At 41.0% G+C, this 18775-nt stretch overlaps 1 protein-coding gene across 1 annotated transcript in view; it reads right to left on the bottom strand.

The window, feature by feature from the left end:
- The window catches only part of LOC134209709 (uncharacterized), a 39618-nt gene extending 21180 nt beyond the window's left edge, over positions 1 to 18438 (bottom strand). The window contains exons 1-9 of the mRNA XM_062685719.1: positions 18318 to 18438; positions 18026 to 18258; positions 17834 to 17964; positions 17445 to 17637; positions 17226 to 17379; positions 16949 to 17163; positions 3003 to 3203; positions 2867 to 2932; positions 2668 to 2812 (exon numbers count right to left, since the gene is read on the bottom strand). Of these exons, the coding sequence (XP_062541703.1) occupies positions 2668 to 2812; positions 2867 to 2932; positions 3003 to 3203; positions 16949 to 17163; positions 17226 to 17379; positions 17445 to 17637; positions 17834 to 17964; positions 18026 to 18258; positions 18318 to 18420 (1441 nt within the window). The 5' untranslated portion in view covers positions 18421 to 18438. The remainder of the gene's footprint in view (positions 1 to 2667; positions 2813 to 2866; positions 2933 to 3002; positions 3204 to 16948; positions 17164 to 17225; positions 17380 to 17444; positions 17638 to 17833; positions 17965 to 18025; positions 18259 to 18317) is intronic.
- Positions 18439 to 18775: the final 337 nt, after the last annotated feature.

Genomic DNA, 18775 nt, shown 5'->3' on the forward strand with positions numbered 1-18775 from the left:
GTCGCGAATATAACGTGCCCACACATCATCTATTCATCGACTTCAAAGCCGCATATGATACAATCGATCGGGACCAGCTATGACAGCTAATGCACGAACACGGATTTCCGGATAAACTGAAACGGTTGATCAAGGCGACGATGGAACGGGTGATGTGCGTAGTTCGAGTTTCAGGGGCGTTCTCGAGTCCCTTCAAAACGCGCAGAGGGTTACGGCAAGGTGATGGTCTTTCGTGTCTGCTATTCAACATCGCTTTGGAAGGGGTAATACGAAGAGCAGGGATTAACACGAGTGGTACAATTTTCGATAAGTCCTTCCAGCTATTTGGCTTCGCCGATGACATAGATATTATGGCACGTAACTTTGGAGGAAGCCTACATCAGACTGAAGAGGGAAGCCAAGCGGATCGTACTAGTCATCAACACGTTGACTACGAAGTACATGATAGATAGAGGTTCAAGAGAAGGCAATGGAAACCACCCACCGTGAGTTTGCATCGGTGGTGACGAAATCGAGGTGGTAGAAGAATTCGTGTACTTGGGCTCACTGGTGACTACCGAAAATGATACCAGCTGAGAAATTCAGAGACGCATAGTGGCTGGAAATCGTACGTACTTTGGACTCCGGAAGACGCTCCGATCGAATAGAGTTCGCCGCCGTACCAAATTGACAATCTTCAAAACACCCATTGTCCTTTACGGACACGAGATCTGGACGATGCTTGGGAGGACCAACGCGCACTTGAAGCGTTCGAAAGGAAAGTGCTGCGTTCCTTCTATGGTGGGATGCAGATGGCGGACGGTACGTGGAGGAGGCGAATGAACCATGAATTGCATGAGCTGCTGGGAGAACCATCCATCGTTCACACCGCAAAAATCGGACGACTGCGGTGGGCCGGGCACATAGCCAGAATGTCGGACAGTAATTCGGTTAAAATGGTTCTCGACAACGATCCACAAGAAGGGGTGGACACAAGAAGGGGCGAGGTGCGCAGTGGGCAAGGTGGATCGATCACGTGGAAGATGACTTGCGGACCCTCCGTAGACTGCGTGATTGGCGACGTGTAGCCATGGACCGAGCCGAATGGAGAAGACTCTTATATATCGGCCTTAGTCTGAATAAATAATAATAAACTCAACCCTTTATCAAAATCATGGTTTGCCCAGTGAAAAGCAATGATTAATGTGTTTCCTTCTGGATGGTGAATGTGATCCCTTCTTTAGAAATAGACGTTTGCCCGAAATAAGGCGATTTTGGGGTTGATCCCTTTTTCAAAATCAGTCAAAGTTTTCAAATGAAATCTGCCCTCTTTTAATCAAATGATGAAGTATCAATAAGGAAACAAAATTATACATACAGAGTCTATTATATAAAGTTACGCAAAGAGGATCTTCTAACATTTTTTTCTGAATGATGCTCTTGTTATTCTGTTGGCAACTTCTACTTTTCTGTATGTTTTCGCTCGAAATTCATTACAAATAAAAAAAAATAAAAATACACAAAGCATGGAAAAACACAAAAACACATTGGAAAAGGATAACTAAATAAAAAATGAACATTTCTGACAACAGCTCAGGAGGAAAAATAATTCGAAGTGAGGAATTGCTCCGTTTTCAACTCTTGAGTTTTGTTACTTACGGCAAAACGTGGCTACATATTGATTCCGCGCACTACTGGTGGATTCCATGTTTGAAGAAAAAAAAAATCTTACTGCCTAGTAACTGGATTCATTTATAACAAATTAAACGATACACTTTGACATCCTCCGGGAAACTGACTACCACGGTTGTGACCGATCTACGACTATATGGTCCAGTCGTGTAACGAGCAAACATTGGGCCCGTCTTCTGTGCCCACAAACAGAAGCTGTTTGGCAAGATTAAGAAAATTTATGAAGCCCTCTACGGCTACGCTTCATGTCACAGTGCCATGTGAATATTCTTTCATCCACACTCCGTATGATGCTTGTTATTTCTAGATAGGCATTTAGAAATGGAATGGATGGAAAGGTAATTTAATGTGCCTAATCAGAGGTTTTGGTATTGCACTGTCCAAAGCTACATATTGGGAAGCAGATTAGAGAGCGCCACGAACGATTCGGATGTCGTCGCCCACTCAGACGTCTTGCATCACAATAATTTTAATGGTAAGCCATGTTCAAACGTTGTCTGCCACAATTCGTATACGGAGTCTCTATGGGAAAATATTATTTTTATAACTTCCGTATCTTCGTATCTTTGAAATGCCCTCCCCTTTTATATTCTCAACGTAGTTATGGATCGTGATGTCTTGATTTAGATTGTTTGACAATTTTCAATCGGTGAATGTGTTCCGGAGTTATAACCAAAACATTATTTTGCTGCTAGAGCCCCCTAAAGTGATGATGGGTATTTTTTTTTTCAAATTCGTTAGAAATAAAATTTTCGATTTTATTAGTGCGCTAATTATAGAGAATTATTGAGCTGGTTGTGAGTGAATATGAATAATGAGGAGTCTTCATCTATTCCTGATATTTTGGTCCTTTCTTGAATATTTTTTCCTAGTTTGGATGAACGAGAAAGACGTAAAAACGCAAAGTGGATAAATTAGATTTCATTTCATTGCCTTTATTTTCTTTCTGTAATTAAAACAAATTCTCATAAATTACTGAATTGTTTTTTATTCAACTCATCAGTTTTGCTATGGCATCCAAACTCTTACCTTTGGTCTCCGGGACAACGAGTGCCACAAAAAACGCCCCACTAGCTGAACAAACAGCAAACAGCAGCATCGCTCCGTGCATTCCGAGCATGCCGAATAGCGTAGCAAAATACTGGAACAGAAGTAGTTGTCATACCTTGAACGCGTAAAGCGATGCAGCTCATACCTTGACAGCGATGAATGCAAATATCCAAGAGAGACTCATACACGTACTAAATATGAATTCTTTGATCTAGACAACGAATAGAAGAGAAATCGATTAACTGCATCAACTGACTGGTACCAGCCTGGGGAAAAGTCACCTTCTGCGGTACCAATTCAGCCAGAACGAGGAACGGTAACGGCAGGACCCCTATCGAGGCTATAAAAATTACAAACGAGAAGCAAATCAATGGGAGCCAATTGAACGATTCCACATTGTAGCCGAGAGCTTTGGCGTAAAAATAGCCGGAGAAAATCGATAGTCCTATTGCCATGCCGGTGCCGGAGATTATCAGGAGCATCTGAAAGCGGACATAAATAATTGATTTTTTTTACATTCCATCTGGCTGTTCTTGGCATCCTCGAATTGAAGTATTTCAACCATACAGCTAAGTATTCATTAAGGACATTCACAAACTTTCATTTATGCAATCCTATAACATATGAGGAGCATTCAATTTAATTTATTATTTCTATGCCTAGGGGAGTCGTGAAATGCACTCAATCAAATATTTCCTTATATTCAGCCACTTTTAGCTTGGTTTATAAACTTTTATGATAACATTAACAGATTCCAAGTTATATAATGTTTCAAGAATTTCTGGAAATGTTTAGCAATCTAACTTTAATATCTAATCTAATCTAACTAACTTTTTTTAGAACTTATAATTTACCAGTTTTAGGTTGTTGACCATCGTCTTACTTTTACTTTATGATGATGATGATGATGATGATGATGATGGTCCCGCCACATACCCCTACAAAGGTTTGAGCTAGACGATTTATCTTTAAGATAATTAATTGAATTTAATTTTTCAATTTAATCGGATTTGCAAAACAAAACAAAACGATCTGATTATCATCACAGATATAGCTTTCATAACTTTCCATTACTATCCACCAAAAAGTACAAATGTAAACGACTCTTTAGTCCAGCTGCACATTCTCCTAAGTATCAGTCGTGATGATTCGAGTTCATAAAAATGCAAAACTTGTGAAACCTCTCTAACAGATTTCAAAAGTTCCACCAAGAATCGCATTTCATGTTATTACAAGTAACGTTAGCCACTGAAAGCATCAATAATAATCTAATAAACTATGTCGTTGTCAACAAAATCAAAACTTGTGTTACCGCTCCGTCGATATCAAAAGTTTCGGTATCAACCGCGGAAACCAAACTCTACTAGATAGCCTATTACTAATCCGCAGAATCATTGAAACAGCTGAAAAAGCGCAAGTCTGTACATAAATTTAAAAATCATTCATATCTGCTTTACGCGCGCGAGACTCAAACTTTTGTAGACTCAAATTACAATTAAGTCAATAAATATAAAATCCATAATTATCATCGAGGCGAACAAAATAGTTTATTAGTGCCTCAATAATTGAAAAACACAATTGTCCAAACAAAATATCCGTAGGGCAAACTTCGTCAAGATACAATAATTAATAATTTTTAAAAAGTCAACTAAGTAGCTGCTTAAAATACAGCTTTCACGTGTGAAACACAAAGTCTCTTGAATTGTGATAATGTCGTTGCACGTTTGATATGTGTAGGCATCGAATTGAAATCATTGATACCTTTAAAAAACAAAGAATTTTGTGAAGCTCCATGTAAAAAGTTAGGTGTTCTTACATCTTCCGCGTTTCTAGTGTTATATCTATGAATGTCACTTCCTCTTTCAATTCGATCACACAAATATCGAGGCAGCAGACCATTTACTACTTTAAAAATGAACACCATTGTTAAATACACAATTCTTTGCTTCACCGAGAGCCACTGCAATGCATCCAACAAAAAAGTTGAGGAAGTGAATCTGTTACATCTTAAAATCAAACGCATAATCTTATTCTGCAAGCGCTGCAATCTCGATATTTGTGTCTGATTTGCTAAAAACAAAATGGAAGGACAAAAGTCCAAGTGAGGAGAGATGATTGATTTGTACAACTGTATTTTACTAGCTGTATTTAATTCGTTTTTCAGTCGACATAGGATTCCATACTTCTTGGCTATTTTCTTGATGACATTGTCAATATGTTGGTCAAATTTCAATTTATCATCAATAATCACGCCAAGATATTTAATTTCCCGTACGCGATCAAGTGTCTCGTCATCAATTTTCACAGAGACATTATCAATTGAACGATTTCGCGAAATAACCATATACTTTGTTTTACTAATATTCAATTTTAACTGTTTGTACTTCAACCATCTACTTAAAGAATGCAAATCTTAATTCAAGTGTTCAATCGCTTCCTTCAGATTTTGAGCTGCAATGAATATTACAGTATCATCAGCAAACAAATTAATGTCACAATAACGTAAGACCCGTCGCATGTCATTAATGTACATAATGAACAAAAGGGCCCTAATACACTTCCCTGTGGTACACCAAGGTCATTTTCCACGGGACACGACACATAATCATTGAAAGCAGTCCGTTGGGATCTGTCAGACAAATAGCTTTCAAACCATTTGTATGCAGAACCTGAAATTCCAAAGCGCTTAACAGTTTTCAACAATAAGGGCCGAGAAATTGTCTCAAAAGCGCGTTTGAGATCCAAAACACAGCTAGAATAGTATCTTTACGCTCCATATTTTCCTTCCATTTAGATAATACCAAGTTCAATGCAGTTTCACAGGAATGGCCTTCCCTGTAACCTGATTGTTCCGGTATTAACAAGTTATTACTATTTAAATATGTAATTAGCTGGCCTTTAACTACAAGTTCTAAAATTTTCTCTAATGTGTGCAACATGTTGATGGGACGAAACTCTTCGGCTTTAATCGTTCCAGCAACTTTTTGTATTGGAATCACTAGTGATTCCTTCCAAACATGCGGCACGTGCCCAGTTTGTAACGATTCATTTATAAGGTCCAGCAAGTTGCGTCCAATGACATGAAAGCAATCTTGAATAACTCTAGCATTAACATTATCAACTCCAGCCGTTTTACCTAAAGAAAAGCAAATGTTTTAAGTTCTTCAAAAGTAATCGGGTGAAAACAATCAAATCTACAGTTAATATTTATCGGCTGTTTTATTTCATCAGGCTCATCCACTAACTCGATAGATCGGTTAATGGATAAGACACTATTGACGAAATAATCGTTGAATTTAGATGCAATTTCTTGTTCTGACTGTTCTAATGTGCCATTGAAAGTTATGGACCGCGGCTTGCAACTACTAGGCTTTAATAATGATTTCAATATTTTCCATAACTCTTTGCTGTTGTTTTGATGCTGATAAATTTTCCTCTGAATATACTCGCAACGTGTACGTGTCAAAGATTGCGAATATTTGTTCCGCGCTACCTGATACCTATTCCAGTGATTTTCATTACTAGTTCTACGAAACTTTTTATACAATTTATCTCTTTTACGTTTCAGGCGCAAAAGATCTAAATTATACCAGCTGTTAGAATTATGCAAAGTTACTAACTTCTGTTCTACTAATTGATTGGTACAGGATTTCAAAACGTTTGTAAGAACAGCTGATCTTTCATCTATATTACCGGAATTTTCTTGAAAATCCACGTTTCTTTCGACAAGACCCGAAATTGCTTGTTTAGAATATTTTCTCCAGCACTTCATTTTAATTAAATTACTATCATTACTATTATTGTCGGTAACGTTAATGACTAGCGTTTCATGATCAGTTACTTTTAAATCATTACTCGTTTCGCTAGTTACAGAATCAAAATTTGTATACACATGATCAATCAAAGTTCTACTGTGCTGGGAAATACGCGTATAAGAATTTACTTTTGTTTCAAATTAAAAAATCCGCTAAATGTTTCAAATGATTCGAATTGGAATCGTCACACCAATTGATATTAAAATCACCAGCAATTACATTTAATTTACTAGGATCTATAAATGACTCAAACCAGTTTTCCAAAATTTCAATAAAACGCTGGTCACTTGCACTGGGAGAGTGATATAAAACACCATAATTACCCATCTTCATGCCACGTACAACTGCAATGCCTAAGAACCAGTTTCCATCACAAACTTCGTTTAATTGAAGCTTGAACTGAACTGATTCTTTGACATAAATAGCAACACCGCCAGTGTGTCTAGAATGTGATAAACAAGCAGCTACACTATAACCCGGAATGCTATACTGATCAAATGCTTCAATGTCGACTATATGAGTTTCAGATAAAAACACTAAAAAAGACGTTTATCTTCTACAATCTTACGTAATGCAACGTAGTATGTAGACAAACCCGCAATATTCAAATACAAAATATCGAATCTGCTCACATTTCTACTAGAACTTGGTTGCTATTCATTGAAACGTAAGCTGCTCTTTTCCGTTCAACTAATCGCTTATAAACACTACACTCAGTACTGAAGGCACTGTGGTTCACGTCCAATTTCATTTTACGTTCGGAATTCATTTTTATACAATTGACAAATTTCAATACAGTTGACGTGCATTCGGATGTCTTGTGACGATCGCTGCACTTTGAGCACGCAATGCTGTTTTTGCAATCCGTACTCATGTGCCCAAATTCTCCACATTGAAAACATCTCAAAACACTAATTTCGGGAACAACAAGGCACCGATCAAACCTTATGTTAACTTTTCTCGCGGTCAACAAACAACTATAAGTCTCTTTATCGACTTCAATAACAACATTGTTCTTGTTATACTTAAAACGTGGATTTTCATACATTCTTATTACTTTAACATCATTTATTGCGATGTCTTCATTCTGATCTTTCAAAATCTGAATGAATTCATCGGAAGAAAACTTATCGCACATTCCCATCACTTTTAGTCTTGGCACCGATGAGGGAACAACAGCATCATAGTTTTCACCCAGATTGCTTTGAATGCCATTTTTCACAACATCAACATTAAATCCTGTTGCACACTCAGCAATAATAGAGCCATTTTTCCCGTTTCTAAAGTTACTGATCCTGTGTGTTTTCGGATCCAGTTTACTATTCAAAAATTTACGAGTATCATCGCTACTCTGGTTGGACTCTTTCGGTTTAATCACAATGACCGGACGAGCCTTACGAGGGACCTTTACTTCCTTAGGCGCAGTGACTTTTTTCATTACTTTAACGTTATTTTTCCCAACATTACTTTTTAACAATATCCGCGAAACTAACATTTTCTGGCATTGCACTATCAGATGTGTCGTCCACATCTTGTACCTTACGCTTTTTCGTTTTGGGAGTCAAATTAGGCCCCGTAGCCTTTCGCGATGTACCTTGCATTTCATTCATTACAGCTACATTTCTACTCGGGTTAAATTGAAAAAATGAACATTTCATATTTTCCATTTCTTTGCTGATCGAATCTTTGAGACCATTAACAGCCTCGTTCAAAACCTCAGATACATTTTTCTGCAATTTCTCAATACCGATTAACAACGCGCTGTCTATTTGGGCAGACAGAGAAATTATTAAATAAAAAGAAATTATTAAATTAAATATTATAGAAAACGACACTGAGAACATAGAAGCAGGTGTTTGAGGAGAAGAATATTCCCAGTCTCTTGGTACGTCGGCCACACATGCATCTTTCTCGATTGCACACAGCCAGCGAGTGCGGGGTCTACAACTACTTTTGCTGGTCTCTCTTCCGGCATACGTACTACAAAACCAGCTCATTGTAATCTGCCGTGTTTCATTATCCTGCCTATGTATGCATTTTTGTACACTTAGGAAACCTCGAGATTCCTGCGTCTGCGCCATTCACCACGCCGCCAAGTATTGAACGCAGTATTTTCCGCTCAAACACTCCGAGAATTCGATAGTATGCGTCCATGTTTTATGGCCGTACAGAGCGACTGGATGAATCAACGATGTACACAGAGCTATAGTTTTATCCGTGTCTGTAGGCTGCGAGATTATTGAGCTGGCTACGCAACGCAAATCGTAGAAAGTCCTACTTCTAGCCGCAACACGTCTTTTCACCTCGCGGCTAACGTCGTTATCACATGTAACGAGTATTCCAAGATATATGAATTCGTTGACAACCTCAAATCGCATCCCTTACATTTCCGCCTCGGTACCAACACCTTTTGGACTGCCACGTTCTCTGCCAACCACCGGGTACTTAGTTTTGACAGAATTTATGGTCCATTATATTCTTTTAGTCTCCCGTTTAAAAGGCACGACAGCCTCTTCTACTGCTTTGCGATCTACACGAACCATGTCGATGTCATCCGCAAAACCAAGGAGCATGTAAGGGGTACCTCAATGAATCCAAAAGTTTGAAGGAGTACCTCTCAAGAGAAAGGTTGAGAACAGCTGCCCTTAGGAATTTTCGAAGGAATATCCTTCAAAAATGCCGTGAATACCAGGTCCCAACGCACCATCTGTTCATTGATTTCAATTATACCGGTGACTTATGAGGCATCAAGTGTCCCCATATTCAGGCAATATCTTAAAATTCTAATATCCTAAAATTGTGATGGTGTGTTGTTATTTTTATTAGTACACATCTTTCAGCATATTGATGGCTTTGTGTTGTGAAAAATGATAGCGTTTGGTCGTTAATAGGAGATGTTGGCGCGGCAGAAAACGTAGGGAAAACACGTCACGGCCTCAATAGCAATTCCGTTTATTGGCAATAGCTTTTAAGCTAAAATATTGTTTAAGTTCAATTAGTTTAAGTTTGTTTACAAATTTTTTCTTACTTACAAGTCTGTGACTCTTAGTTTCTGGCCACTACGTATGTCTAACCGTCCTGTGATAGCTCTTCTAGTCACTCTACCTGTGTTAACATATTAACTAATCTTAGTCATTAAGTCCTTTAGTATAGTTCAGGTTTACTCACAGTCCGTACTAGATAGTTTAGGATAGTTTTAGGATTCTAATTCATTCCTTCGAGCTCTGCATGAAAAATAACCTATGTTGTGTAATATCGTAATTAATTTCAGTTAATCGTAACAAACGCTAGTATAACTCACTTAAATTTATAGAGCGTTAATTAGAATTCACGCTGAGTCTTCCAAACACAATCTATCGCACTAATTATTCACAATAATTATTAGGATTATAAATTCAATAGTTTTAACAGCATGCAGCATACATTTCACAATTGCAATCAATTCTTTCTCTGACGTTTTATTACTTAGTTTTACCCACATCATCGAACCCATCGCCACTTGACGGATCTGTAATACGAGGTGGACCATCCCTATGGAGTATTTCGTTGAGAGCGTCAACGCTTGTAACGCCTGCCGCTACATTCCCTCTCCGTAATGTTGCTTCAGTCCAGCAGAATTACCTGCAAGAATTATATTGAGTACTGCAAGCTTGGCAACAGGATGGCGTAAAATCCCTGTAACGGTTTGAACATCCACTTGTCGTATTCGCCCATCTTTCCCGAGGATAACTTTTAGAACCTTCCCACGAGGCCATTGATTCCGTTTCTGCTTCCCTACTATGAAGACCAAATCTCCTTCTTGAATTGGCTGGGTTTCGTCGTGCCATTTCGTGCGCCGCGTCAGCACCAGAAGGTATTCTCGGATCCATCTCTACCAAAACTGATCCAGAACATAACGACACAAATTCCAACCATTCCGCAGCGCCTCTCCTTCTGTAGTTGGAACTTTCTCCGGCTGTTTGATTCCATTCGAACTTAGAAGAATGAAATGATTAGGAGTCAATGCCTCCTGATCCGATGTCTCCAAGGGCACGTACATCAACGGTCGCGAGTTGACCATTGACTCCGCATCACACAAAATCGTGTGAAAAACTTCTTCAGATGGCGCGCGAGAATGGTTGATCGACTCCATTGCAATTTTTACCGCTCTGACCATCCTTTCCCACGCACCACCCATGTGTGGAGAGGACGGCGGAATAAAGTTCCACCTCGTATTTGCATCCGTGAAGGATTCCGCCAATTCACGATTCATTGCCGCTGTTTGTTGTGCCAGTTCTCGACTTGCACCGACGAAATTTGTTCCGTGATCAGTGTAGATTTGTGTTGGGGCACCTCGACGAGAAATGAATCGACGCAACACCAGTTTACACGATTCTGTAGATAGGGAAGCTGTTGCTTCCAAATGCACCGCCCTTATGACCAAGCAAGTGAAGAGTGCCACCCAGCGCTTCACTTGACTTCGGCCAATCTTGATCATATATGGCCCGAAGTAGTCGATACCGACCAACGAAAATGGACGAACAAACGGAGTTACTCGCACCTCGGGTAATGGCGCCATTCTGGGCACGACAGGTTGACACTTTTTTTGTAACTTTGCGTACTAGCGTCCGGAGAGTAGAAATGTGGTACCGCTGACGTACTTCATTGACCACAGTTTCACTGTTATGATGCCCGAGCCGCCGGTGGTAATAGTCCACAATGAGCTCAGACACGCGATGGTTTTTCGGCAGGATAACCGGATATTTCGCGTCGTATGTGGATAGTGGAGATGCTTCTATGCGGCCTTCCATGCGAACCACCCCGTACTCATCTAGAAATGGTGATAGCTGTCGAATATGACTATCTCTGTTCAATTTCTTCGCCTTCTCTTTGTTGGTTGTATTTGCTTTTCTTAGAATTAGTATTTCTTCGGCATATTCATCTGCTTGTGCAATCCGCCACAACGCCCTCTCCGCTCGAACAAAATCTGCTGACGTCAACTGGTGCCTTGCCTGCATGGCTCCTCTTTTGCCGAGTCCGCAACAACTATCTATAAATGAATACACATACGCCGTAGTGCGGAGCATCCTTTCCCATTTGGAGAACCTACCATACTCAATGCACGGCTGTACCCTCGTTACATGATGCACGTGAATAGTTCGTAGTTCTTCCTCGGTACAGCTTGCTGATATTTGAGGTTGTGGCCACTCATTCTCCGCTTGTAGGAGGAAGTCTGGTCCTGAAAACCACCGGCTATTCGAACTTAATGTAGGTCCTTTTCCCCACTTCGTTGCCTCATCCGCCACGTTTAATTTAGTAGGTATGCAGCGCCACTCTTCAGGTTGTGATTCTTCCAGTATTTCGCCGATACGAACCGCTACATATTGCCGGTACTTCCTGGCATCGGAATTAATCCAGGAAAGCACTGTTCTGGAGTCACTCCAAAAGAATCTCTGGCTTATAGTTACCGTATGGTAGTCGGCAATGGACTTCGCTAATCGGCTCCCAATAACCGCCGCTTGTAGCTCCAATCTAGGGACTGATAGTGGCTTCAGTGGTGCCACTTTTGCTTTGGAAGCGATTAATGTACATCGTGGCTGACTGTGATCAACCACACGAAAATAGGCGACGCACGCAAATGCAGATTCACTCGCATCCACTTTTTCGATCGTATCCGGGAAAATAGCAACGAGGGATTCGAACTTGGCTAAGCATGGAAAGTTGCTTAATCCACCTTTGCCAGTTTATGAGAATTTCTGCTGGGATAGGCTCATCCCATCCAACTTGGGTTCTCCACAGGTCCTGAATGATCATTTTACCGTGAACGAGTAAGTTCGAAATCAACCCGAGGGGATCGAAGACGCTCATGACGAACTTCAGAATGCTTCGTTTCGTCGTATTGAGCTCATTCGCTGTTGAACCTTCGCAATCGTTTGGCAGCTTAACAGTGTATACGAATACGTCTTCATCCGGTAACCACGCCATACCAAGGACACGTTCAATTTGGCTTTCCTTGTCGATACTGAAGTTCTTCGTAGTGACTTCTGCACCTTCTCCTAGGCTCTGTAACACCACCTTAGAATTTGATCTCCAGTTCCTTAGTTGAAATCCTGCTTGTTCTTGAACCTTTCTTACATCCAAAGCCAACTTCGCCATCTCTTCTTCTGTATCACGGCTGTCTAGGTAGTCGTCCACGTAGTGGTTGTCTACTATCGCCGTCGCCGCTTCCGGAAGTTCTTCTTTCCACATACTCGCGTTCATGTTCTTCACGAAGTTTGCCGAACAGGGTGAGCAGGTCGACCCGAAAATGGCCACATCCATCACAAATACGTCGGGCTTCCTTGCTGGATCATTTCTGTATAGAAACCGCTGTGCCTGTTGATCCTCCTTCCTAATTCTCACTTGGTGATACATTTCGCGGATATCACCAGCGATCGCCACCTGTCGCTGCCGGAAACGGCAGAGCACTGCAGGCAACGATGTTAAAAGGTCCGGGCCCTTCAACAGCATATCGTTCAGAGACACTCCTTTTGATTTGGCGGCTGCATCCCAAATAATACGCACCTTCCCAGGTTTACGTGGACTAGTTACCACGCCAAGAGGGAGATACCACGTACGATGTTGATCACTCTCTTCTAACTCCCGACGTGTGGCCTTGTGCGCGTAGCCCTTTTCTTGCTATTCGACTATTTGCCTTTACCACCTCACTCGTAATTCCGGATGGTTACGTAACTTTCGTTCGAGACAAAACAAACGACGTTCCGCCATGCCATAACTGGACGGCAACTCGATCACGTCGTACCGCCACAGTAATCCACTTTCGTAGTGTCCATCGGCGCATTTAGTAGTCGTTCGTTCTAGAATACCCTTGCTCTTCGATCCTCCTCTGCCTCAGGTCCACGTACGACGGATACTCCCAAGTTCTCCATTGCAAAATACTGTTTCACCATCTCATGTAATTCAGTTTCAACCACGCTTTTGCAGATATGCATAATCGGAGATACCGAATTCCTATTGGCTCCTTCGATGCTGCCGAAAATAGTCCACCCCAATCTAGATTTTGCTGCTACTGGTCCATTATGTTGTCCTTCGCGAATCTTTAGTGGCAACAACAGTTTGATGTTGTCCAATCCAATGAGAATCCGTGGTATTGCTTGTTCGTAACTCTTCACTGGGATTCCGGCCAAATATGGATAACGACAAGACAACTCTCCATACCGCAAGGTTTGTATCGGGAGATTCAGCTGGCTCACGGTGCTTGCGCCCGTCAATGGAAATATTCTGCTGCCTTCTTCTCCTGAAATCCTTAGATTAATTAACCGAGAATTAGCTTCATGTCTGGAAACTTTTGATGTCCATGTCAAGCAAAGTGGCTGCGAATCTCCAGCTGATCGGCCACTGATTTGTCTATAAGAGTTGACGATGAACCCTAATCCAAGAAGGCATATGTGGATATTTGAACGTTTTCACCGTACAGTATAACAGGAATTATACGAAATATCGTAGAAGAAAGAACTTTACGGTGAATAGTAACCACAGCTTCTGCTTTTGAGCGAAGTTCGTTCTGTTGCTGGCATGGTGACTGTTTGTTGACTAGGATGCAGTGATGGATGGTGTTTCTTGCCGCAATCTCCGATTCCACATATGCGAGTGGACTTGCAAGACCATTTACCATGGGGAACTAGGCAAACCGCACAAAGCTTATGTGTTTCTACAGCTTTCAAGCGATCACCAAGACTCAGCGATTTGAATTTGTAACATTCCTTGATCCGATGTCTGTTGCTTTGGCATATGTAGCAAGGCCTCTCCTGCTTCTCCATTTTTATATTATGTTGTTCGAATTTACGTGGCTCAGAAGAAATATGAGTATTGACGAACACCTTTTCTTTTCTTGGCCTTGCATTCGATCCTGATCGTCCATCATCAAAGTCACTGAAGTGTGCTATATCACTTGCAGCGGCCGTGATAGCGCTCATGTAGTCACAGAAAATCCCCAAATCCACTACTCCAACATTCTTCTTGTATACAGCCCAGTCAAGTCGAATGTGTGGTGGGAGCTTGTCCACTAGTTCATGCAGCAGTGTTGGATTAGTTAAATGTGCCTGCTGATTGGCGGCCTTGAGATGGCCAACGAGATTCTGGACTACGATTCCAAAATTGACCAACGTTTCAAACCGCTCAGCTTTCGGGGCAGAAACACTCCGTACCTTACTTAGCAGCGACTGGACAAGTCTCTCTGGGCTCCCGAACAACGTCTCTAGCGTTTCCATAATATTTGGGACCGACGAAGGTAAAAGTAAAATGCTCCGAACCGCTTCTAACGCTCTACCCTTCAAACATTTTTGCAACCTCATCAGGTTTTCAGAATGAGAGTAACCACACATGGCAGTCGAGTTACGAAAGCTGCTCACAAAAAGAGGCCATTCATCAGGATTGCCCGTAAAGACTGGAAGGTCTTTAGGCACAACCTGTCTGGCGGACAACTGCTGTTGAAATTGTCCCCACATAGCCTGCTGATTTTGCAACTGTTGCAGTTGGGTAGCATACTGTTCAGTCTGTTGGTGTCTGTGTATCGGTGCATATGGCAACGAATTCTCATGTGGGAGAAAATGCTGTGGTGGCGGGGTGTGCGACAACGTTTCACGCAGCACTGATGGTGGTCGTTCTTCTATTGGAGCCCTCGATACCAGTTGTGTCACTTTGCAAGTTTCACAACTTCAAATTTCTTATCATCCAGGACCATTTCACTACCACCACCACTAAGGAACCCACGTAGATTGCCAGCGACCATGTACTTCATTTTGGTATTGATCGTGAGTCCAATCCTCGCTGTCTCCCTTATAGAAGGAACAATAAAAGCCTCTTCCACGGCACGGCGATCAATCCCGATAATATCGATATCGTCCGCAGAGCCCAGCAGCATATGCAATCTTGTAATAATCGTACCGCTTCTTTACACACCAGCTTCCCTGATCGCTCCCTTGAGCACTATCTTGAACATTAGATCAGGGCTTCAAGCCATCCAATATTACAAATGATGTCGAAATTTCATCTGCAACCCTTACACTTGATTTCGATCCGTCCAACGTTACACGAATCAGCCGTATTAGTTTCGCTTGAAAACGCTACTTTGAAATCAATAAATGTGTGTCAGCAAGTTCTTCTCCCGGAATATGTCACGTATTTATCTTTGGGTAAGCATTTGACTACAGTATGTGTCCTTCTCAAAGAGTGGGCCAATTAGGCAGTTTAACCAGCTAGCAGGCAATTCATTGTCATCCCATATTTTCGATATAATGTGATGCAGACAAAGCTGCTCATTGACATGTTCGAGAAGTGCAGCCGGCAACTTGTTCTTCCCCGCAGCCTTATTGTTTTTCAGCTCTTTAATGGCTTTTCTAATCTCGTCTAGTGTAGGCGGCGCCACAGCTTGTCCATCGTTACTATTGTTCAAAGTGTTGTTTATTTGTCATTGATAATTTTAATGATTGTTAATTCTAATGACAATAAGAATGGATTTACCTTCTTGTTGCCACTTTACAAATTTTGTCTATAGATTTCTGACAATGATCAATGCAATTACGCACTCGTGATATCATGCGCGAGAATTGCTATATATTGTTTACACAGGAAACCTACTGATGACCGCCATATATTCTCTCGGTATTGAGCCATTCATCAGGCCGATTAAAGAAGTGAGAAGTCAGTTTTCATTTTTCCTTCTTCTTTCCTTTTTCTTATTCCTCTTCTTCCTTCTTCTTCTCGCTTCCTATCTCCTCCTTGCTACTTCCACCATCCTTCCTCCTTCTTCCTCTTTTCCTCGCTCTTCTATATTTCTTCTTCCTTCTTTCTTCTTTTTTTGTTTTTCCTTCTTCTTTCATCTTTCATCTTCTCCCTTCTTTCTTCTGCGTCGTTCTTCTTTCTTTTTCTTCTTCTTCTTTTTTCTTCATTCCTGCATCCTGCTTCCTTCTTCCTCCTTCCTTTTTCTTTTTCCTTCCTTCTTCATTTTCCTTCCTATTTCTTCATTCTTCTTCCTTCTTGGTTTTCCTTACTTTTTCTTCTTTCTTCTTACTTCTTCTTTCTTCCTTATGGCTTCTTACTTCTCACTTTTCACTTCTTCCTTTCTCATTTCTCACTTCTTACTACTCACTTCTCGCCCATGACCATTCGGACTAACGGCCCTTCGGCCCAATGACAATTTGGATCATTCGGCCTGATAGCTTTTAACCTAATGACCCTGTGCCATTACTTCTATAAAACCGCAATCATGCAATTTTTCCGAACAACATCAACACGACTCATCATTTGTTGGAACAAACTGATAACGCTCTTCAAACCGCACAGCCACTTTAAACCAGATCCAAAATTCTAAAAACCAATTCACCCGAGAAGCTTCAGCGCTTTTGTTTTACCACTCTTCCCAGAAACTTTACCTTCCGTCCGGCACGTTCGACTAGGAGCGTGGAAAAGTACGATCCGACAATCTGCAATGAACCCGTAACGATGGCCGATTTGTTCGCCGACAGCGTTGAACCCGATTCCTCAAAAATAGTTTCCGTGTAGTTGAGCATTGCGAAACAACCGCAAAATTGATTGAAAGCCATCAAACTGATTCCTATCAGGAATGCCTTCCTGGCGTGAGGTGTTTCTGAAAATACAGTCGTGAAAAAAGGTGGAACATTTTTACGGCACACCAAGCGGTACACTCACTTAAATCGTGCCAAGTGATTTGATTTTTTCGGGTAACTTGTCTCTCGTTCCCGTAATAGTCCTTGAGTTTGAGTAGCTCCTGCTGAAACTCTACTGAGACATGTTCGGTTCCGGCCGGATAGCCACGGTAAAATTTTAATGAATTTTCAGATCTCTGTAGGTATTATTTAAATGAATTGTTTTATGTTCACCATTGATTATAGTTATCAGAACGCATACCTGATATTTGCTTTTCCTCATGAAATGGAAAGGCGTATCTGGGATTGTCGTAAATCCAATAAGGAAAACTACTGGTATGACAATAAGTATGTACGGTACAACGCTGTATGGTAGAAAAGCCCCTAAAGTGTACATAATCAAAAGACCAAGATTGCTGGAAAGTACTAAGGTCGAACCGAGCAATCCACGAATTCTGAAAAATATTAGGTTATTACATAATATATCTAATTTTCTAGTAGCCGATTCTAACATAGGTGAGTCAATCGCTTAACTTGAACGAAACTCTTTAAGGACACTCATAACGGAATCCAACACTGAAAGCACCCCATTCAAAACGGAAGCCATATCTTTATTTTGGAACTGGGCCTGATTTTTTGAACTTATATTACCTGTCTTCAGCAATTTCTGCGATGAACATTGGATTGATCATGTAACAAACACCACCTCCAAATCCTGACAAAAATCGCATAGCAATCAGATAGTACACGTTATCTGCAACTATGATCATTATCCATGACCCCTGCAAAATAAACAAACATAAAATCAGTTGAGGAATTTTCTTGAAATTCATTCGAACTTACAATTTGTGGAACAACTGCCATGTAGGCTGTCCACTTTCGACCGTATCGGTCGGCCATCCATCCCGAAACAATGTTACCAACCAATCCACCAACACAGAGTGTTGCTCCGATCCACGCCCCCTCCTCCGTTGTGATCGGCCCGCTTTTCAGAGGAGACTCGCTTGACTTCAGAATCGGAATGGATGGTGACATCCACCCGGCACTTGATCCATAGCTGATGGCTAGTAGGTTCACTGATGGATACATTTTTTATACATTTATACATTTTTCACGACAATCCAGAAATACTTACGAAAAAATGTCGCCAAGTATTGATTCTTCGCACTGTTTGTCCGTTTAATGGGCGTAATCCTTAAATTAATGTTGGCGGGATCGGAAACCTTCTCTGTAGCCATTCTGTTTCCAACAGTGGCCCCTGAACTACTGAATGTTGCTATCTTGGCTTAAGAGATAATGAAATGCATTAATGATACTATCGGAAGCCACCCACACAATGCATTACAAATGCGTACAAGGAAAATCCAGCTTATCTGATGTCTGCAGGCACTGCTGACTGTCCACAAAGACTGGACGTCTCCATTTAGAAATATGGGTTCGTCTACGTCACTCGCCTAGAGATAAACAGAGGGAGAATTAATTTACAACATGGTTCAGTGAGCTTTGAGATTAATGCGAGCATACTCCAATTGTAAGTGACGTTATGCCTTTCTTTTTGAGATAAAGTTTAGGGCCTGCAAATACAGGGTAACA

Source organism: Armigeres subalbatus, chromosome 2 (genome assembly GCF_024139115.2).
Source record: "Armigeres subalbatus isolate Guangzhou_Male chromosome 2, GZ_Asu_2, whole genome shotgun sequence".
NCBI classification, from domain to species: Eukaryota; Metazoa; Arthropoda; class Insecta; order Diptera; family Culicidae; genus Armigeres; species Armigeres subalbatus.